General features: G+C 32.4%; 1 protein-coding gene across 1 annotated transcript in view; it reads right to left on the reverse strand.

Annotated features, from left to right (window-relative positions):
* The window catches only part of LOC113511039 (facilitated trehalose transporter Tret1-like), a 44,645-nt gene that overhangs the window by 4,338 nt on the left and 15,143 nt on the right, over window positions 1–25,164 (reverse strand). Inside the window, exons 2-6 of the mRNA XM_026894605.3 lie at window positions 22,084–22,234; window positions 6,740–6,969; window positions 3,695–3,811; window positions 2,839–3,045; window positions 935–1,067 (exon numbers count right to left, since the gene is read on the reverse strand). Coding sequence (XP_026750406.1) covers window positions 935–1,067; window positions 2,839–3,045; window positions 3,695–3,811; window positions 6,740–6,969; window positions 22,084–22,177 — 781 coding nt within the window. The 5' untranslated portion in view covers window positions 22,178–22,234. The remainder of the gene's footprint in view (window positions 1–934; window positions 1,068–2,838; window positions 3,046–3,694; window positions 3,812–6,739; window positions 6,970–22,083; window positions 22,235–25,164) is intronic.

The following is a 25,164-nucleotide window of genomic DNA, read 5'->3' on the forward strand; positions in this document are numbered from 1 at the left end:
TGGTAGGTGGGTATTACATAAAAAAATAAGAATTGCTCTCGATTGTTACAAAATGTTACAATACTAGGTTTATATTATATTTACAGTAGATATACATCTAGATGAAACATAAAGTTAAAAAAGTCCCAAAAATGGCTAACAAACTTTGAACAGTCTCCCTTGATAGTATAGAAAAATTTTAAGGTAAAACAATGATGATTTATCCTTACTGATATTATAAATGTGAAAATGAAGAATGTTTGTATGATGGAGAAGGCCATAGGCTACTTCTCATCTCGATCAATATACATAATCTCGGCTACACGGATAAAGTTCCAGGGTACAGAGGAATTACACCTGAGTCCACAGGAATGGCAACGCATGGGGCTATCATAGGTAAAACAGTATACTCTGTTATGTCTATAGTACAGCTCATATCTATAGGCGACAGTTACCACTTTTCATCAGGTGGGTTGTCAGCTTGTTTGCCATACTAAGTTGCATAAAAAAATTGTCGGTAGAAACTAATAGTGAATATAAATTAAGTACATTTATTATGATAAAATATAACAATACGAGATTAATAAGTACTTAATCAAAAATAATGAAAAGTGACGAAGATAGTACTTATATGTTAATATACATTTAAGGATAAAACATTAATAATACAATGGAATATAAACCAATACTGATAAATATAGTACAAATTTATTACAAAAGACATTTCATGTATAAGATAAAAATAACATATTTACGAAATTTTAATTTTATTCTTTTAGAGAAAGTGTTATATAAAATTCCGAATTACCAAGAATTAATTTTAAATGTAGATAAATTTAGTTCGTAATGCTTCTTAGAATAATGATTATTAATTATAATAATTTTATTTATTTTAGATATAAATAATGAAATGGAAACAATTCCAGTATCATTATAAATAATAATATCTACGTACCTAAATCCTTCCAGCTACTTTTTTTCACAGACCTGGCGTATTCTTCTTCTCTTTCCAACTGCTGTACTGTTTCTTCTAAATTCTTGTCATCTACTGTAGTATTCCTTAACCACGCTAGTGCTGCGCGAGCCTCCTGTTGATTGATGGAAGACAATATCTATCAGCTCTTATATGTTTTATTTGTACATCTGTAAACTGTCTTATGAAGTGTATAGTTGGGTGTGAAACATGGACAATAACGCAAGAGGAAAGAAAGATGTTTGAAACATTTGAAATGTGGACATGGAGGAGAATGGAAAGGATAAGTTGGACAGAAAAAGTAACGAATGAAGAAGTCTTGAAAAGAAGGAATTAGAAAAAAACAATAATGAAAATACTAGAGAATAGAAGAGGCAAAATGCTGGGTCGCCTTATTCGAAATGACGATTTTTTAAAGAGCATAGTAGAAAACAAAATAGAGAGAAAATGAGGAAGGGGAAGACTGAGGAATAACTACATGGGACCGATAAAGGAAACACTAGGTATCATGTCGTAAAGGAAGGTTAAAGATATGAGCCCGAGAGCTGACTGGATGTGAATATATGAATTCGTTGCCCCGAAAAGAGGACACTCTTGATTAAAAAAAAAATCGAAACATTCTATTTTTGATTTGATAGACTCGGGTTTTATTAGTATTTAGATTTGGCCAATTTAATTGTATATTTAATTTTTTATTAGATTTTATTAAAACTAACTATAGTATATTGTTCCGCTGTACCATCGAGGTCGCACAACACACGACACAAGGGTATTGTGTTGTTGACAATGATTAATATATAAAATCTTTTTTTCCTCCAAAAGTAATCTTCTATGTGACCTACATTATACTTTTTCTATGCGACTTCAAGTTTAAAATAAGCACAAGTACATTTTGCTTCGTAAAAACAGCTACTTCAATTGTATCAAAACATATCCGTAAATGATGAGTTTCGTGGACTCGATATTCAATGTAGCTTTAAAATATTTGAATTTTAAAGCCTGAATTGTGTGTAGTAGTTATAGTAGCTTGTTTGGCTTTGCTTGAATCGGTTTATTGCATAGTAAAAAAAGATGGCAGTTTAAATATTCACATAATTTAATACACTTTGTGTATAGTATAATAGCTTTTGTAACATTTGAACTTATGTGACAAGGTTTATAACTAAATAAATAAATAAAAAATAAAAGTTACACAATTATACCAATCACCAGATTTATGTTAGGATATTGTGTTATGAGAAGCTAGGCAACGAGCACATCGTCATAGTCGTAGAATACTGACGGATCTATATATGTAATATTTGTCAGATCCGTCAGTATTCTATGACTATGACGATATGGAGGTGTAAACGAGAACCGCTAGATCCAAGTCAATGCAGAAAAGTTTAAAAATTAAATTCTTAAATTGGCCAGATCGGGAATCGAACCCGGGAACTCATTTATGCAAAACAACGTGCTCACCTCTGGAGCACGAAGATCGTTATTAAGTATTACGATTAAGATTTTTAAGTAACATGATTAACTATCAAATAAAAATTGAGGTATTTATGTAAAGTTGTTACCGTGTTGCTACACGATCATAGGTGAAGTAGTAGGTTCTTATTATCTCATCATCATCATATCAGCCATTAATATGCCATGTTGACTGCTGAATATAGGCCTTTCCCATTAAGAGGGGTTATGCCAGACGCGCTTAGTAGACGGATTGGCAACTGCAGTTAGGCTTTTGTTGATATTTTAAGAGAGACGTCGCTGCCCATCTTTCGACTATTAAGTTATTTTAGTCGCCTCTTATCATACCCATGGGAAAGGAAGGGGTGGCCCATTCTATGCCGAGATCACGTGGCATTTCTTATTATGGCTCATTACGTATAGTTTTCAATTACCTGTTGTTTTCCCTGTTTCACCAGGAACACTGGTGTCTCTGGCATCGCCAGGAAGGCTAGGAGGTGCAGCACTGGCACCGCTGTGCAGATCCACATGACTACAGCGAACGAGAGCAGGTCTCCGGCGACGTAGATCAGCAAGTACCCAAGATTTTGGGATAGGATAAAAAGGGAACCGAGTGCACCTCGTACATTGTCGGACGCGATCTGAAGATTATAAATATGATAATATGAAGAAATAAAGAATGTAATGAATAGAAAAATGACTAAAAACTGTTTATTGTTCACTTCTAAGAATCTTTATTATTATAATATATTAAATATGAAAGTGAGTTTGTTTGTTAGCTCTTAGCGCCTTAACGGTTCAAACAATCGTAATGAAGTTTGATTGGTATACACGTATTATAGGGGATGGATAAAAGTATAGGCCACTATTTATCCCAGCCATGTGGATGAAGTCACGGGTAAAAGCTAGTGATACTATAGCAACAAAAACTTTTACATTACTAGACATATGTCAATTTACGAGTATATAGAGACATTAATTAATATATTGCTTAAAAATAAATTAAATAGAATCAATATTATAAATAATAGATAGATAGATATATAATTTATTTGTATTACTTACAGCACATTAATAACAAAAGACATACACAGTGAGAAGAGATAAAAGAATACAAAAAAAAGCAAAATATATAAAACAAGTAACAATTTTTTTCCTTCATGCTTGTGCCACAAAATGGTCACAACTCAGTTTATTGTTTTGCCCTCAAAAGAGCAAAACACTGATATTCTGTGGTGGCCAAGAGCCAGTCGCAAAATTCCTTAATAAAAATAATTAATATTAACGTACCTCTTTTAAATATAAAGGCGTGACTACATAGCAACTAGCACAGGCGAAACCCGCGACAGCTCGCGAAAAGATGAGTGCCCACGGACGGAGTGAGAATAGTGTTATTGTCCAACTGATCTGAGGAAAAACGACATACAATAATTATAAATCGCATTTATTTATATAGAATAAGAGAAAAATTAACAGTTATCAATAACAAAGAACAATATCAAGAATATAAAACAGCTCTTTTTTAGTACGAAAGAGAAGAAAATGTACTTTGCTATTGCACTTTGATTGAAGTTTTGAAGTTTTTGCTAGATTTTATTTAATTATTATTGATACTTGAATTTGTGTCCAACTGGAACTAAATTTCACAATTGATAACCGAAACTAAATTTCAGCTTCTATTCTAGTTTTGACCGAAACCAAAAATTTCTTTTAAGGTAGTTAATTCTTTCGTACAATTTTAAAATTTATCTATTTGAAAACACACGTTTTAATGAAGAAAGCAGTTATTTTAAAGTATTTTTGCCTTGTTGTTCCAAAACTATTTTCTACTTATTGATATACTATATACCATAAAAGTATTTTAAATAAGGTAATGATTACATGACCTATCTTAAAATTTGTAATTCATTATCGGTTGATATCATAGAATCAGAAAGATATGCAAATAAACAAGGAAGTCTATGTTTAATAAGCAGTATACCAACTTGTCATTTTGAAATATACATATATTAATCGTTACAAAGTAAAGTGCAACTATGAATTGTTGCCAAGTATGTATGCGTATGAGTCTCCTGGAAATTGTGAATTAGAAGTCAGAAAAGTCTAACAGGAATCTCAAATACGGATACACTAGATGTAGAATGATAATAATAATATTTTATAAGGCAAGACGAATAAAAAATTACGTCGGGTCAAAGTGGCACAGAATATAAATTTTCGAATATAATTCGCTTTTTGGCTAATTTTGTATCGAAACTAAAACTTAAAGAATCAAACCGAAATTGATGGAAAGCGAAACCAAAGTTTTAATTTTACATTTTGTAAGAAAAACACGATAGTTTAGATTTTTTAGTTATTTCACTTCTTTATTCACTCAATGAGTATGTCCTAAAAATCTCACTTTTAGAGTAAAAATTGTAGAAATATCCACGGTACAGTATCATTTGGTGTCCATTTTTCAAAGTCAATAATTATACAACATTGTAGTGAATTTATTTATGTTTCTTAGTAACAACTGATACTTACTAGGTAAGGAAATACTGAGAAACCACTTGACATTTTTGAAATGGCTAAAACCGCAAAACACTAGAAGCCTACCACATGTGAAGTAATCATTAGAGAATGTTAGAATTAAAGAATTAAAAGTGATTAATTTTAAAGCCACAATTGTATGTGTTACACATGTATGTGTAATTATCTACTTAAACTTATGCGCTTTGTACTTTTCCATACCTTTGTTTTTACAATAACAAACTCAATTTTAATTTATTTAAATTTGGCTCGCCGCCGTTACATTGGATTCAAATTTTATCATTCTCGGTGAAATATAGGCTTAATCGAGTGTTATGTTCATGGCGAACGGTTATAGTCGACAAATATCTTTGACTATTCCATTAGGGATTATAGTCGTGAGTATATTTATTTTCTTTAAATATTTTTGTTCAAATTAGATATATAAAAAAACATAAAACCGGTCAGTCATTTAATTTATTGAAGCAATAAATGCCTTATTTTAGTTTTATTATCTGCGAGTAATATTTAAAAATAAAAAAAATATTTAATCTATTTTTAGAATAGGCAAATTTTTCATACTGAAAAAAGCAATTTCTTACGCTTTTTAAGTAATAGTTATTTAATATCCATAGGACTAGATTGTATAGGTAGCGTATGCAATCGTAACTGCCTCTACGATGAAAGTACCTATTCTGGAAATGTCCATGAGAACCGGAGATGGCAACGGGTTTCGTATGGGAAAAACCGGTGGCATTTCCTTCTGGGCATTGTACAGGGATAGGCAAATATATCTACGAGTATTTGCGGTCTGCTTCAGTTGAACGTTTTTTTTATTTTATTTTTTATAAAAAAAGTAACAGACGAATATTGGTGATAACCATTGGACGTCGACGACCATAGTTTGTCGATGTCTAACAGATAAATAAATTATTGATCGTTTCGATTCGTTACTGGATTCATCTAGAAAAACATTACCGTGATATTTTACTGAACTAGGTCTTATCTTGCGGAAGTCCATATCAGTGGTTATTTGATTAATTTTGCTTAATTCCGTTGCCATTATTGTATAACTTCTGGTAGTAATAGTGATGGGAAATCTTCTAATGTTAGTAGTCATACATATTAACGGTAGCGAAATTAAACAAAAAAATTCTAGTTTAATAACTTTTGTGATAATATAAACAAAAAATAATTATAAAGATCACAGTTGGTTATTTAAATAATCATTACTAATCTAAAAAAAAAAAAATAGTAAAATTTATTCCAAACGAGATTGAATAACAAATGTACATTTTTATAAACTTTGACATTAGTCTAATTGATTGTTTTTAACACCAACCAAAATAATTGGTTTTAATTTAATTTTTTTTTATACAACTTAGAATGGCAAATAAGCCGACGGCCCACCTGATGGAAAGTGGTAACCGTCGCCTATAGACACGAGCAGTACCAAGGACATTACAGAGTACACTGTTTCGCCCATGATACTCCCCATGCGTTGCCATTCCTGAGGACTCAGGTGTTATTCCTCTGTACCCAGTAAATTTACGCCATATCCCACCTTTCAAACCGAAACACAGCCATGCAAACACAGCTGCTTCACGGTTGAAACACAAATGGGACAGAGGTACCCAAGCAATCGACTTTTGTACAAAGTCTCCCTCTGGTAAAATCATGTTAAACGAAAATTATGTAAGATCTTCGTGTATAATGAAGGCGACCGAAAATGTGTTAACCAGACCAACCAGAGGGCGCCACAGTCTTACGAGAAGAAATATAAGAAATTATTATTATTTTAATATTATAAATGACATCACTCACCAATAAAAATAATGAGGTAAGCAATGTAACTTTCTTTCTTCCAAGTTTGTCGACTAGGTTTCCCATTAGGAATCCACAGAATATAGGTGGGAAGAAGACCAGCGAGGCCATCCAGGATATGGTCTCATCGCTGATAGGCTCAGGCGCCGGCCCCGTGGGGGACTGCAGCAGGGGCGTCATGGGAGACTGCCAGCCGAGAAGCATACCGAAATTCAGCACTGGGATGGTCACTGAAAAGAACAAAGTTGATTAAATCTAAATTTTGTTATACAACTAAGATGGCAAAAAAGCACACGGCCCACCTGATAGAAAGCTGTTATTACAGCCTATATTACAGAAGCGTTACACGCGTGTTGCCGATTTAAAAGAAATGACATCTAAAATTACAATAAATCATTATAAATTCGACACATTGCTAATACTCGTATAAGATGTGGTTTGGCATGATTTATACCTATATGGTATTTGAAATGTTTCCTGACCATAATAAAAAAATCTAAGAAGCCTGTTGGGTTTTCTACCACAGTTCTGTAGTTACGTATTTTTTTAAAGATGAAAATATAAAAACAAATAATGGTAACTCTACTGGGATATGGGAAAGGGAATATTGTCAGTAATGGAGTCAAACAGTCCCATAGCTAGTAATATACTCTAACAGGTCGAACCATGAGGTTCTCCCTGGAAACGTAATTAGGTGTTTTTGAATTCGCCAGTATGGGACAACGGACTTGCCTTGCCTTACTTGATCCTCCTCTATTAACATATTGATACCCCGCCAGGGTATACCAATACCCACAGGCGGAGTTATAATTTCATTGTTACCCATTAAAAAAAAACTCCGGCAAAGTATCAGTGAGGGATGATAGGTGAAGGTGAAGATCATGTCAACTTCATAGAGACCTGCCAGCGCTAGTAATGAGACCACTAGTCCTTGTCTCTTAACATCCTATCTTGGGGGAAAGGGATTGTTAGTAATGGGTACTAAAGCTCCCATTGCTAACAAGCCCTGTCAGGTCGATCTCCACGCGGTTCTCCCAGGAAACGATGGTCACGATGGGCTAACTGATATATATTCATGCTCCGCCAGCGGTTACCGATAGCGCAGGTGGGGTTACCATTCCATTATCCATTAAAAAAATCTTCTCGTTATATGATATTATATATTTATCCATCGACACTGAACAAAACTCGAATAAGTGATCGGAAAGGTACTAATTTATGTCAACTTGATTAAAATACAATGGGACAAATGAAGGTTAAGTCTCACGCCTGAATATTGTAATGTATAATTTGCATTATGTCACATACATTGTATTGATTTAATTTGAGATGTTTTGTTTTTATAGGAAGTTTGCATAACAGTACAATGAGAACACAATTTTGGAGGGAAGATATTGTTAGTCATTTTGTATTGAACGATGTAATGGCCTCTTTGCTATTTTATGTAAATAATAACATATTTTACTAATATCTTTTTATTATATAACTGTCCACTGCTGAACATTGGCCTTCCCCAGAAGGGAAGTTTTACCAGTACTTGCCACGCTTGGCAGGCGGGACGGCAACCGCAGTTAGGCTTTGGTGATGTTTAAGAGGGACCCTGCTGCTCATCCCTCGACCATAAAGCTTCCTTAGTCGTCTCTTAGGACACCCACGGGAAAAGAAAGGGTGGCTCATTCTATGCCGGGATCATACGGCGTATTTCACTAGTATCTTACTTACTACTAACAGATAATTAGATTATAATTAAATGGTGTCTGTACGTGGGAGATAATTAAGAAAAAATAATGTGAAAGTTCTTAATAAGACCAATAGATGACAAAACACTATTTTTAGAAATGTTGCTGTCTGTCCGTTTGTTTGTTTGTCTGTTAGTTCCGGCATCACACGAGTACACATATTAGTTTTTGTAATTTTGAATTAAATACGTATGAAGTAGCGGGCGAAAAGTTAATATTTAATGTTTGTTTATTTTTATTGATTACATTTACAAAAAATATTTAGTACAAAAGGCGGACTTATGTTATATGTTATGTCATATATCTTATATGTTATATAATATAGCAATCACTCTCAGTCAACTTTTGGAAAAACAAAAATGTAATCAGGCGATGAAGAGTATTAATAATGACTAAAATTTTATAATTATTTTTCAAAATTGACGGGTAACTTCGACGTTGCCACACCTGTCTTAAACTGTGAAGTGAAGGGTCCTTAGTAGGTGTTACTGCAATATCAGGCAACGTTCAATATAAACTCGTAGGTGCATAATTATAGGTATCAATGTATTGAATGCGTGGAGTCCTTCATTGTTAACATATTGAAAGGCGGAAACAATAGCAAATCCTAGTGTCGTAAGAAACTTACCTAGTGCTATGTAAGTACTCAAGCTATTATAGGTATTATGGCTGAACGGATATGAATATGTGTAATTGGATCAACTTAACATAAATTATATTTTTCCAATAAAAAAAAAAAGAAAAAGATTTTTATACAGTAAAAAAAATGTAAGTTTTACTGTTAATTTACCACAGGGAGACTTTGTACAAAAGTCGTTTGCTTGGACACCTCTGTCCCAATCGTGTTTCTACCATGCAGCGGTTGTGTTTGCACGGCTGTGTTTCGGTTTGAAGGGTGGGAAATGGCAGTGAATTTACAGGGTACAGAGGAATAACACCTGAGTCCTCAAGAATAGCAACGCATGGGGTGTAACATGGGCGAAACAGTACACTCTGTTATATCTATGGTACTACTCTTGTCAATAGGCGACGGTTACCACTTTCCATCAGGTGGGCCGTCAGCTTGTTTTCTATTCTAAGTTGTATAAAAAAGTAGCCATTTTGAAAAAGGCAATATTATTTCTATATAACAGTGGAGGGTTCTCAAGGATCGGCAATGTACGCGTGACATTCCTAGTGTCACAGGCGTCTATAGGCTACAGTAAGTCCGTTTACCATCAAACGGACCGTAAGCTTGTTTATTACCATAGTAGTATAAGGAAATAAAGTTCACTTTTCAGACGCAACTAATAAAAAAAAAACAAAACTTTATTGTCTATACTAAATAGAGTCATCACTTTACATAATAACTGATTAAATTCGATGACATTTTGTAGACAGGATAAGGAACTAATATTGAGATTTGTAATTTATCAGTTTTCCTTGAGATAACTAATTTTAAAGATAACATGTTAACATTATCTTTTAAAATAATTTAACAAAATTTTAAACGTAGCAACGCGTTTTAACGCGTAATTAATATTATAATTAGATATAAATACTTAGAAGCAGATCGTTTGACTTCTAGTAATTGACAAATTATCTAAAACTTAGCTGAATTGCGATGACAAGCAACTAAATAATAATTAAATTGATTGTGTCCCACAAAAATAAACCGACATAAATTGTGATGTTATTAAAATCTAAAACTAAACTACTGAACTTATTTTTATAAAATGTCCATGGAACCAATCTGTAAGTATATCCTTATAAATAAAAAAAAAAAAAGAATTTTCCAAATCTGTTTAGAATTGTTTGAGTTAAGAGGTAACAAATATAAAAAAATACAACCGAAATAAGAACCTCCTTTGCGAAGTCAATTGAAAAATAGGATTGTCACTAAAATGACCTTAATTTAACTAAATATTGTAGATATTTAATTCGTAATAAGTTAAAAAAAAAACATAATTAGTATGTTATTTCACAGTATAATGAATAGTTCCTTATGTGGTGTGTAACTCAGGTGGGCCCGTCAGCTTGTTTGCCATTTTAAGTTGTATAAAAAAAATTCTCTGATAATAGGACTGAATTTAACTTAATTCGTTTATTAATTACTTAAACAGATTTATATCCCCCTCTCATGGGCCAGTCCTGTGCCTAGATAAGTATAGTTATACATTTTAACTTATTAATAGCTGTTATCTCTCATTAATAATGCAACTTTCATTTTCAAAAACATATTTGAAATCGGTTTACATTTTTTGCTAAAAATGATTTAGTGGACAAGTTTTTGGGCCTATATTTAGTAATGTGTCATCTCTTACTGCATAGATAATTTGTAAATAATAGATTTATCGATCCATCTATGTACTATATGTATATGTATGTTTAGTAACTAGGTCGATGAATATTCAATAGATGTCGCCGTAGGTTGGCAACAAAAGATTTCCATTCATCACTCGACTTTTTAGATCGGACACGTCAGTAATGGTAGCCATGAAATCAATAAATGTTTTGATTATTAATTGTAATATACGTTAGTCATTTGGAGTAATTGTATGGGATCCGATTACAATGACAAATAGATAGATGATTCTGTTACATATAAACATATGTATTATTATCGTGACAAAATATTGGAATACACAGGGGTAAGATAGTGTTGGATTTATCAATGGACCATTTAGATCACTACTTATGGGCAACAGATACAAGAGATGTTATTTTGAAATGATAAAATTCCGTAAAACTTTATAATTCCTATTCCATTTTCAACCGATTTTAAAAAGAACGACGTTCTCAATTTGTAGTTGTATTTTTTTTAAATATTATGTTACCTCATAACTCCGTCAGTTATAAACCGATTTGGAAAATTATTTTTTATCCGAAAGGATTACTTACAGATTAATCGCGTAGAAATTTTATCAAAATAGGTCTAGTAGTTTCGTTTTTAGATCAAAATATGTGGTTTTGCCACATTTGATGTTGGTTTTTTTGTGAGACACAATTTTTATGTAGTCGGTAGAGAAAAGTGAAAATTTTTTCAAGTGATTTTACAAAAGACATGTCTTTGTTTAAAAATAGTTGATTAGTTTTTTAAATATTTCTAAATAAACATTAAATTTTATTTATTTAAATAAATTAAACTTACTTTAATTTCTTTTTAAATTGATAGATATAACTACCAAATGACAATTTAAACTATTTTTTTCTTTGAAGAACAGAATTCTGTTTATTACAAAACAAAATTTATTTGTGACTGACACATTACTTATTACATTATATAAAAAAAAAAAGATTTAATTGTTTTGTAATGAATAAACTCAAAAATCACTTAACCGATTTTAAAAATTCTTACATCTATACAAAACTACATTTTCAGTGAATTATATAGGCTATATATTATTTTCGAAAACTCTATCTAGCCGTGCCAAAAGTCGAGCCGGATCGCTAGTTTGAAATATTTTTAATATAAATTATCTATTGTTTATCAGAGTGTGTTTAACATTTTACAGTACATGTACGAGTATTTGTTTCAATACCAGATACTATCTTCTATATAATACCTTTTTATTAATTAACTAATTTAAATTGAAATGCATAAATATATAAACAAGTGTAGGTACATATCGCGAGCTTAACATCTAGTGGCGTTCTCTACCAGTACAGAAAACTAAATAGGCGGTTTATATCCAATTAAAATTCTAAAATAATTGCATATTACGTAGTTTAATAATTATATAGGTTAGGTATCTACGTAGGTCAATAATTATACAGATTGTAAATTGTAAAAATCTTTATTGTACATAACTCAGATTAAATACTAGTAAATGATTTAGTATACAATGGCGGACTTATCCCATAAAGGGATCTCTTACAGTCAACCTTTGAGAAGCTGAAAGAAAACTGTAGAATGTATAAGGGTAATAACCGTACAGATATTCTATACATCATCTATATATATATATATATATATATATATATATATATATATATATATATATATATAATAACACTGTAACTAGACTATATCTGTATCTGTACATATGAGATATTTAGGAAAAATTGACATAAAGGATCTTAACATGAAGAATAGAAACCAAGACAGTATTTTCCAGAATTTTCGTCTGCATGTATGGTTATTCTCACATCACGCTATTATAGTCTTCAGATCGCAGATATATTCCTTAAGGTCGAAGTTAAAATATGGCATATGTTTTATATTGATAGGCCGTCTAGAAGTGCTCTTTGTGATATGCTGAGTTTGTGTGTGTCGTAAGAGGCGACTAAGGAGGGCGAGAGGGCAGCAGCGTCTCTCTTAAAACAACTTGAAAGCCTAACTGCGGTTGCCAATCCGCTTGCCAAGCGTTAATTTTTTAGTATCCGAGTATTTTGTTACCCTTAAAAATCACTCGATTCCTAATTAAAGTTTGAGGACTCGGACAAGTGCTTGAATACATATGTTAACGGGTAATCGAGTAATTTATCAGGTTCGAATACTTTTTTCAATTCATTAATTGATTTCCGATATTTACTTTCATGAATATATTAAATGCAATCTAGTAATCTCTGTATCACATAACAATCAAACGTTATTCTAAATATGTGTTACAATGATTCTACCTCCAGTTAAGTGATATTTCTGACATCTAATAATCTTTTGTTTAATAATTATAAAAACAAAAAAAATACTAAAATAAAAACAGAAAAAACTTACGAGAAACAAACGAATAATATTCAAATCTCGAAACTTGTATTCGAATACCGTGAATCCAAGTTCTGTGTACTGAGTACCTGAGTGCTTTTTAGGTATTCAAGTCAGTAATCAAGCCAATCTGATCATCACTAAGTGATCTATTTCATTGATTTTTTTCGGAATCCCAGGTAAAAAAGGCTTGGTGCATTGCGCTTGTTTGAACTCGTTCGACGTTCCTCGCTGTCACTTCACTCTGTAATTTTATTTGCCGCTGTGAAAAGGGGAAACCCGTTCCACAGAACTGGTGCATATCTCGAAGTATTTTACATACTGCTACGCACACATAGTGTTATTTGTATATATGTAGCTTATAGCTTTTGTAGCTGGCGTCATTATAATGCTTACTAATATTATAAATATAAAAATAAGTTTGTTTGATTGTTACTTTTTAGCGATTTAAGCAATAATTAAGAAATTTGGTTTTTCTAATGAATGATAATGAAATAGTAACCCGCCTGCGCTATCGGTATACATTGGCTGGACACAAGTGAGGAATAATAGGTGAAGACGAATTAGGTCAGTTGGCCCGTGTCGAAATCAATAATAAATTAATCACGAGGCTTTCCAGGGGAAACCGCGAGGAGGTCGACCTGATAGAGTATATTGCTAGCAATGGGGCAATCTGACGTCATTATTAAGGGATTGCCCCTTTCCCCCCGGTATATACCTACTATATGACATAGGGTGAGGGATGGGTAGCAGCATCCCTTTTTAAACATCTTCAAAGGGTTAACTTCTGTTGCCAACCCACATGATAAGCGTGGCAACTACTGGTAAAACTTCCTTTATGGGGAAGGTTTATGTCCAGTGGTGAATGGTTAACGGCTGAAGTACCAATGATATTTGGAGAAGGACATAGGCTATATTTTATCCGGGTCAGTGAACATATCTTAGTCACGTGGGTCACGGTGAAAAAGGTAGTCGATAATACTCATAATAAGTCACTTGGAATAGAATACGAATAATTTATTTATACGAATATACAAGACATGTTTTGCGACTTTGTCCGCGTGATCGGAATATGTTCATTGATCAGAACAAAAAGTAATCTATGTCCTCCTGCAATAATAATAATAATTCTTTATTGCACTACAAACATAAAAATGTATCTTAATTAATTAATAATTCAAATGAGATACAGTTGCATAGAGTAGAATTAACAATTATCACAATTTATATTGAATAAGAAAAAAGGTTGCATTATCATCAGTCCCTCATTCTAGGTAGTACGTGTATACCAAATTTCAAAGTGATCGGTTAAGCCGTTAAGGTGTTATGAGGTCACACAAATAAACTCACCATTACATTTGTAATATTAGTAAGGACATATACCAATAACGTGAACAGACATAGGTCATACACCTACATACACCAGAGGGAGACTTTGTACAAAATTCGATTGCTTGGGTACCTCTGTCCCATTCGTGTTTTAACCGTAAAGCAGTTGTGTTTGCATAGCTGTGTTTCGGTTTGAAGGATGGGATATGGCGTGAATTTACTGGGTACGGAGGAATAACACCTGAGTCCTCAGGAATGGCAACGCATGGGGGGTATCATGGGCGAAACAGTATACTCTGTTATGTCCATGGTACTGCTCATGTCTATAGGCGACGGTTATCACTTTCCATCAGGTGGGACGTCAGCTTGTTTGCCATTCTAAATTGTATAAAATAAAATACATAGGTACTTTTTTATGAAAATGGAATGGTAATTTCACCTGCACTATCGATATACGTTGACGGGTTACCTGTGAGAGATAATAAGGAGGTTGAATGCAGGTCATCGTGACGAATTCAGCAAGAATTCGTTACCATGGTTTGCATGAGGCCATGGTTTTTAAAGAGGGCTCGCATAGATGTCGACCTTATTATTTTAGAATAGGAATTTTAGACGATTTACGAACAATCCCTTTTTTACTCATCCCGTAAAATACAAATGTTTGCATTGTGCGGTGTTTGAATCCATAACCATCGGAAGGTGAGGTTAGGTTAGGTTTATGATAAACCTGAATTATTTTTAATATATCTTGTATTTTGATTTTACATTTAAGTGTAAACAACTTAAGGGTAAAACGCATCACAGATTAATAGCATTTACAAGTTTAGTGCGTGCTACGTTTCATTAGTCAGCTCTAACGACATCTTTTGGATGGAAACGAGCAATATATATTCTTACTCTATTACCACATTTTCATTCATCATTCATTTCAGCCATTATTCATCCACTGTTGGATATAAGCTTCCTCCATAGTCTGCCATAAAGAACGGTCCTGAGTCACCAGCATCCACTACTCCCTGCAATGCATTTCAGGTCGTCACTCCATCTAGTGGGGGTGGGGAGGAGGGGGGGGGGAGGATCCTATATTGCGTTTGCCCGTTCGGGATCACCACTCAAGAACCTTTCTTCTCCATCGGTTACCACATAGAAAGTGTATAATATATGTACTTGTTTTTAAACAGAACTCGTTTATCATTTTAAATTGGTTATGTTTTTTATCACTGATAAAAAAGTATGCTAATATTTACATTTAAAGAAAATCACAGATCAACCGTATGAGGTAATACTTTAGTTTGCACAGCAATTAAAATGTTTCTCAGCAGTTAGCTACTTTTATTACTACTTCAGGTCAGAGCACTCAGGATATCCTGTCTATAGACTATATTTACATTTATAAATTTTACTCATGTAAGTATAGCGTGCTTTGTGTGGTCCTGACATAGAATGGGCCACTCCTTCCTTTCTCGTGGGTGTCGTAAGAGGCGGCTAAGGGAACTTAATGGTTGGGACATGGACAGTAGCATCCCTCTTAAAACATCACCAAAGCTTAACTAAGGTTGCCAACTCGCCTGCCAAGCGTGGCAACTGCTGGCAAAATTCTCCTTATGTGAAGGTTCAGCAGTAGATAGTTCATGGCTGATATCATAAGTACGGTGTATATTTGAACTGTGGTGCTAGAGAAGGATGAAGAAAATGAGCTGGAGGGATTGAGTTAGTAATGAAGAGATCCCACTTGAAGTTAAGGAAAAGAGATAAATTATAAAAAAATATTAAAGTCAAAACGGTTTTTCCCCTTCTAACTCTGAGCTGCCTGTATTTATAGACTTTTTGCAATATAATATTTACTGAAAATCTAATAATAAATCTGTGCTAAAATTAAATGGAATGCCAGATCCATCTACATTATTGGTATGCGCTGGCGAGAAATTTATCAGACAGAGATGATAGGTGATCATGTTGAATTTATCAGAGAATAACACTGGTTACCAGGGTGAGCAAGTGAAGTCCGACTTTACCTACTTGATAGCAATAGGTCCATTAGAACTCGTTAGTAACAATATTTTCGATATGTTTAAGGATAGTTCCCGAATAGTAAACAACTGCTATGAAGAAATACTGGTTTATTATTGACTGTATATCCATTCTCTAATTACTTATATACATGTAGGTAGATATGATTATGCCATATTATTTGTAAAAGAGGGTAGCAGATACATCATCCTTCCTTCTAGCTTCTACTTTCATCATTTCACATCAAAAATTAATGAATCGATTTTGATAAAATTTCTATTGGTCCAATCTGAATGCATATCATTTCAGATAAAAAAGAATTTTCCAAATCCGTTTATAAATAACAGAATTATAAAAGACAAAAACATAAAAAAAAAAAAACATTTGAATTGAGAAGTACCTCCTTTTTTGAAGGTAAAGATTAAGTTCTTAGATTTTTTGTTTTATTTTTTTGCTGTCCTTATACACATACTATGTAAATGTGACAGGCTCTAGAGATAATTCTGTTGACATACGTATGCCATGACACATTAGGAAACAATGTGGCAATTCTGGGCATATTAGTTGCATAATAGTTCAAACTATTAACCCGCTTGTATTATCTTGCATAACACACTTCCGGTTTCGAAATAGTAACACTTAAAGCATCTGAATGGATGGAATAGACAGAGGAAACTCTTACTCTTTCTAAGGTGGTCTTTATAATTAGAATAGGATTAGTATTATCTTTAAGTAGAGTCTATCACAAATTATTGCATAGATAAAAAACTAAATTTTATTACATTATAATATATTTAGATATTGCTCTTTTAATTTTTGGATTATATATAGCTTCGACTTATTATTAACTGGAATATTCATACAATGCTTTTTTGATGAATAAATAATAATAAATACAAAAATATTAACAATGCATTTTAAATTAAAATTTAAATTAAAATTCCAATAAGTAACTTTATTTATTTATTTATTTTACACTTTATACAGTATTTATAAAAATAATAAACATTTTAATAACTAATTATAAATTATTAATTAAAATTACTTATAATGTTATATAAATTTACAATTGTTTATTATAATAATTTTGTCATTAGGGTACCGTACCGAAATGATACAAATTAATCTTATAGTGCGACTTTGTTTGTCTCGTCTCGTCGTGTGAATTTAACTGGCATTCGACCAGTTTTATATTCGATTGTATTAATGATCAATAACGTTAGAAATTATAGTTGACCTAAAATATTTTATTTATTTATTTATATTAGGTTATAACAACAATGTACACAGGTAGACTTATTCTTTAAAGGGATTTTTTCATGTCAACCTTGAGAGCCCGAAAGTAGGAAGTATCTATAGGGTTTGTATATAAATAATAACATATATGGTATAAAAATAATATAATAAATAATCATAATCATCATATCAGCTGTTAACTGTCCGCTGCTGAACGTAGTTGCTACGCTTGGCAGGCGGATTGGTAACCGCAGTTAGGCTATGGTGGTATTTAAAGAGGGACGCTGCTGCCCATCCCTCGAGTACCAAGAGACAGTAGCAGAGACACCTATGGAATTCTATGCCAGGACCTACATGGCTAAAAATTTTATGATATATAATAAATTATATTATAGGTAGATATATAGTTAGTAACAGAGTAATGGACACTAATAATTATGTTAGTTACTCTGTCATTAAGTAATTTAAAAACATGTTGTTTAAAAACATGTCACATGTTTAATGCTTGTCAACTATAAAATTGGCACCACTTAAATATACGAATAGTACAATTTAAGGATGAAAGAGAATATGATTTTAACGGTTAAGTTTGTATTTTTTGCCGTTATGGTTTTAATGTATGGATAAAAATAAAATGTTGTGACGCCTGCACTGTTGGTATACACTGGTGGGACACTAGTGATTGATGTTAGATGAAGATGAAATAAAATTAGGTTATTCTATAGTCTTATTTGACGTATTTGTGACACACGTGGAAGTGGATTGTATATTGCTAGCTAAAGCACTGGTATTGATAGTAATGCGGACTACTAGTCCTATTGCTATTCCCAATATACCCTGTCAATTCAACCTCCACATAGTCTCCTCTGGAAACCGTCGTGCTAAATTCCAAGTGTATTCATCAAGATGGGTTAACTATCCTGCCTTTTATTCTCACCTATCATCCCTCACTGGTGTCCCACCAACGTGTATCGTTAACGCAGGCGGAGTTACCATTCCATTATCAACCATTAAAAAAAAAGCATTGGTACTAGTAGTCTCCATTACAAACAGTTCCTTTTTCACTGATACTATTTCGTTATGAGAATTGAAATACGGGCCCCTGCTAAACATTGCTATAGACAGGTATGCGAAAGAAACCATTAGAAACCAGCGAAGTATTGAAATAATGACTTGAGTTCAAACAGTAACCTCGACACACGCATGTATCCATTTAATCCACTCTGTCGACCGTTAAACTTGCTAAAGCCGGTTTTGCACGGCGACACACACTTTGTTCTTGTTATCATTGTATATTTCTCTTATATTTTTTATTTGTAACAATTTTTCTTATAACTTTAAGAAAAAAAAAACCGCCCTGAAGGGGATAAAATATGAGAAGCTTTGGCACTGCAGCCATATTGTGTTTGAGTGGCTGTGTTTTGAATTGAAGGATGGGATATGATAGTGAAATTACAGGATACGGAGGTCTAACATTTTAGTTCTTAAGAATGGCAATGAAGTCGTCCTGACAGGGTATATCATTATCAATTCTTTCCCCCAGTACAAAGCTTAGGTTATATAGATAGAGAGTCTCCATACAAATATTTCGCTAAAAACAGACCAACTTTTTTATTCATGTGTATGTGAATAGGGTTACTATAATATATATTTACTAGCATTAATCAGTATATGAAAGAAATTATATTGTAACGTAAATTGAAAAATAAAAATTAAGCAAAAATCTAACGAATATGTTTGAAGTAACAAAATAAACAGCTTAATGATGCTTATCTTTAATTTATATGAATATATAGGTACATTATGTTTTCATTTTTAAGCCACTAAAACTGTCCGCCATTTTAATTAATACATGATTATTCATTTGTAACCAATACGTACATATCGTCATAGTCGTAGAATACTGACGGATCTTTATACTCGTATGTAATATTTGTCAGATCCATCAGTATTCTACGACTATGACGATATGTTTATTTACATTATATTAGTAAAACAAGTTACTAAATAAAATTTAAGAAATTCCCTGATCCGTAAAATATGTTATTACAATTAAAATTTCAATACTGAAAAAAAAAATGCGTTTGGTTATGATGTAATAAATAGTCAACGAAATGGCAAATTAGCTGATTAAAATTTATCCGTTTTTGACACTCGATGCTTTATTTATATTTTTTTTATAACCCAGGGGATTTGTATGAACCATGCGGCTCGCCTGTGAAAGTCGCCTTAAAAGACTAGCGCCCCCTATGAGCACCCGCAATACCAAAGGCGCTGTAGGTGTGTTGCCGGACTTTTAAAAAGGCTTTTCTTACGATGTAGCATCGGTTCGGAAATACTGTTACTGGAAGTTGATTTTAAAGCGTGGTTGTGCGTGGAAGAAAGTGCTTTGAAAAACGTATGGTGGATTATTCATACAATCTAATGATAAGATATTTTTACTCGTGTTGTTGTTTATGTTATTGTATGTGCCTCTCTACTACCAAAAGTTTCAAGGTTATCTTTGTTATAAATTAAATTCTCTAATATTGTTTACCAGATGACGGTTTTATGTGTTCTTGTAGGCACAAAGCAAGTGATAATCATTTTCAAATGATCCAAATAAAACGCAGTTAGCGTTTTTTTTTAATGGATGATAATGGAATGGTAGCTTTTGTTAACGATTTACACTGGCGAGGCATCAGTGAGAGATGATAGGTGAGAATAAAAAGGCAGGTGATGAAAATCGTGATAATAATCTGACCCATCGTGATGAATATACGTGGAATTCAGCACGATCTTTTCGACCAAGGGGGACCACATAGATTTCGACCTGATAGGGTATATTACAAGCAATGGAACTGGTAATCAGTATTACTAACAATTCCTTCTCCCCTCACAATCAGCGTTGTCCAACCGAGCTGTCACAGTGGGAAATGAATTATTAATAATGAGTTTATTGGCCCCATTACTAGCAACATATTCTATCAGGTCGATCCTCACGCGGTTCCCTCGTAAACCATCGCAATTAATTACTGATGAATTCGTCGCGATACACTAACTGAAATGTCGTTATCCACACCTATCACCTTTCACTGATATCCTGCCAGCATATACCGAGAGTGTAGACCATTCTATTTTCACCTATTAAAATTAACTAAGTTGTCACCGCTTTAAATCATGAGAAACAAGTAGGAAGTGACACGGTCGTGTTGCTGTATAACTGTTTTGCTAATACACCCAGCTGTTTATAAACATAGCAGTTAACGGTCAATTGAAAATTCGCAATGAATTCATTTAGCTTAGAGTATTTCGTTATTTAATCACTAAGTACTATTGATAGGTAATTCATTCAATTTAGTCTGAGATTTTAAAAGTTTCAATATTACTAGAGTAAATAAAATTAGTACCAAATCGAAATATTTAATAAATTTAAAAGGTTTTTTTGTACTATTATTACTATTGGACTATTTTTTGTCAAGATATTGATTTATTAATTTATTATATTTTTTATTACATGCAATTGAAATATACTATACTGACCTACTTGTATCTCAATATAAATAACGCATTTCAATTATTATTTTATAGGTCGTGTCATAAAACCATGAAATAGGATATTTATGACATCTGGTAAGAGCTTGCTAGCAAACGTAATACATTCTTGTTGATATAACATTATTATAGGTGTGCAGTAACTGCTATGAGCGATTACAGGGACCTACCTACAATCATATGCAATGATTTATATGTACAAACTTTAGTACCTAGTATGTATATTTTACACACTGATATTACAAACAATTTTTATATTCAATATTTCATCCAACTGTGTTGTTAATTAGGGCTAATCAAATTTTTAATGCTGGCAATATTACATTGTCCTGGCAATAATTATTTAATTATCTACTTTCGTACTTCTATACTTGACACCTCTAGATGAATGTTTAAGAACCATATTATTCGATTGTAACTATATTACTGCTAAATAAAATACAAGAATTAGATGACTTTCTGTTAAGCTCGTTCTCAACGACAGACTGTACAAGATTGTTCCAAAAAACCTTCTTTCAATTGTTGCAAAGTCAGTTATTTTGATTTTAAAACTAAACTACTGAACCGATTTTGATAAATAATTTTTTATTTTGATAATATAAAAAATTCTGTGAGACTTATCTGTAAGTATATTCTTTCAGATAAAAAATAATTTTCCAACTCGGTTTACACCAGATGGAGTTATGAGGTAATAACTATAAAAGATACAATACAATTGAGAGTCTCTTTTTTGAGGACAACAACAAGTTGGAATACATTCGTGAGAATATATATTTGTATGTTTTATTTTTTAAATAATGAAGATGACATACCCATTAATGCCATAAAGAACTGATTGAGCAGTCCGCCATCGTTGACGCGAGCGACCCATTTTAGTGGTAGCAACTTGAACATAGTGCTGTGCATCGAGCACTGACGATCTTGACTTGTCACTGACACATTTTTTGGCGCGAACTCTCGTTTCTGTAAAAAGAAAAAAAAATAGTTATTTCACAGTAGGAGGATTATCTTTAACATACTTCATGCGGGAAAGGTCGTGGGACACAGCTAATAATAAAAAATTAAAAGGCTGGCAACGCACAAGCAACTCCTCTCGTGTTGCAGGTGTTCATGAACAACAGTAGCTATTCTCTAGCAAGTGGACCGTTAGTACGTTTGCCTTCCTAACAATAAAAAAGAAAAAAGTGAAAATTGTAAAGATATTAAGATACTTTTCACTCACATTTGAACGTGTAAAAAAGATGATTAACATATAATGTAGTCTGCTTCAATAGATTTTAATGAACATGTAAATAAACATAATTTGAACGTTTGTACGTAAAAAGATGATTAACATATTATGTAAATCAATTTTATGCTTCAATGGATTTTAATGAACATGTAAATAAACGAATAATTGACGCGACAAAGACAATGTGTTATTGTACAATATTATCTAATAGTCACCGTAATGGAATTTTTACTCAAAAACTCACGGACAAAGAGATCAAAAGTCGATAAATTGTTTGAAATCGTGATATGAACATCGAAAAAAACAATCAACATTGTCTTGAATAATTGATTATGGTTCATGTTTAGAGAGCTTGCCGAGTCTGTTGATTACGACGCGTTCTTCAACAATGCCGACGGGGTTTCGTTGGTTCACAGATCTTTTCAGATTAAGCATTCAGAACACTTTTTGAATCAGAATATCTAATAGTAGAAATCAAAAGTCAATTAATTGTTTGAAAGTTATGAATGTAACAATATTGGTTATCTTTTCATTAGTTTTTGAACACAGACAGCACGTGTTCAATTCAAACATACGTTGCATAATAATATTACATAAGAAGTTGCATTGCAGACGCTGACGCATCGTTGGCCCAATGTTTGTCTACTAATGTCCGAGCACCCTTTCTTCCGTGTTGGTATTATACCAACCTTATTTATAAAAATATTTCTTCCTTGTATTGGATTTTTATAAATATACATTATCAACATCGAAGTTTTTTTATTTATAAAAAAATATAAGTTTCTAATAAATATTAATATTTATTTCAAATAAAAAAATATATAAATTAATCTTATTTTTTTTTTTAATTTGTAAAAAAAAGACGTTCATGATTTTGACGAAAGATCATTTGTCCGCATGTGTTGTGAGAATGAGTGCTTCATTCTGGACTCTTTAAACAACTTTGTATTTTTGATGGGCAAATCACACTTAAAATTGTGTAGTGTGTAATAAGGTAAAAGACGTGTACTATATTATTATGGAATGTATACGAAACGAAGCTAAAAGGCATGAATTATTTTTTAATATTCGTAACGATATAGGCAATTGTAATATTATACTTTGCAACTCTGTATCAGAAGAAGCAATTAAATTTATTAATTTAGTGTGTAAGAGACAACATTGAAATTAAATAAAAAACAACATTATATATAAGTGAAATATTAGTGTTAAGCTAATATAAAATATATATTTACGAAATTTACATTACCCATACTACAGAATTATAGCATCGGTAGATTCTTAGTTATATGAATTTATTATAACTTTAAATTGAGATACGTAAATCTCTAATGACTTCGATTCTACCCTGTATGAGAGAAATGTAATTACGTACGTAACATTAATTACAAAAGTAGTAAATTACTCGGAGAGTACACTTGGGATATAGAGAGTAATGATCATTATCATCATAATTTCCGTCATTCACTATCTACTATTGACATAGGTCGAGGCCAGTGATCACTCACAATCAATATGACAAGTTAATCATTACGTATCGTTATATATTTTTATCGAGAATAGTAATCATTTGCTTATAATAAGCTTTATAAGATAACCGATTACGTATATTTAGAATGAATTAGATGCTTAGAAAATAATAATAATATCTATTAGTGATACTTAATATATTCTAGTTCCTTAGGGGTTGCATTTTCAAAATTCTTCTTTTATTTTTCAACTACCCTCTATAAAAAATCTACTAGTATCAGCAAAAGTTCAAGATTCTAGATATAGTAGTGTGGATTTAGCAGTATGAGTCAGTTAGTCAGTCAGTCACACAGCATCCACTTTTATATGACTTGATGATTTTAATAATAACACTTCGAAGCATGCTGTGACAATTATTCTTAAATAATCCAATCATGAATTTAAAAAATTCAGAAGATAAAGTCAAATAGTTTCATTAGCGCTATGCTTTTAGTAAAAGAATTATGTAAATTATGAAAGAGAATCGTGTATATAAACAATTGATCCGATGGGTTTTGATTTTCGGCTCCCTTCTGAGCTATTACCCCGCTATATTACACGGTCATCCAAAAAAGGAGTGTAACGTGTTCAGGATTTCTTTCATCGTCATCATATCAGCCGTTAACTGTCCTCTGCTGAACATACCCCCTCCCGCCCCCCAAAAGAAGTGTTTGTTAGATGTTACCACGCTCGGCAGGCTGGTTGGCAACCGAAGTTAGGCTTTGATTATGTTTGAGGGACGCTGCTGCCTATATTTCGACCATTTAGTTTCTTCAGTCGTCTCCTTATAAACTATTACTTATAATATCTTTATAAATTAGGATACTAACATACTATACTACTACTTAGTATTATAGTATATTCATAACAGATAATATACTATATTATCTGTGGTTATGATAAAGCGCAATTGATTTGATACTTTGTAAATCATTCGACGAGATTGTAATGTGCATACGTTGATTGAAAACGATTTACGAGGTTGAGCAACACACGAGAAGGTCAAGCTGTATTGATTGTATGAACTTTGCTTTACCTTTTTGTTTTGTAATTTTTCTCACCATAAATGATTGTAAATATAAATTGTTGTATAATACTTTAATCATTTACATCATCAGAGGGGGAGATAAATATTTGTAAGGTGTTATTTTTT

The sequence above is a fragment of the Galleria mellonella genome, unplaced genomic scaffold (assembly GCF_026898425.1).
Source record: "Galleria mellonella isolate WM207_F2 unplaced genomic scaffold, CSIRO_AGI_GalMel_v1 utg133, whole genome shotgun sequence".
NCBI lineage: Eukaryota > Metazoa > Arthropoda > Insecta > Lepidoptera > Pyralidae > Galleria > Galleria mellonella.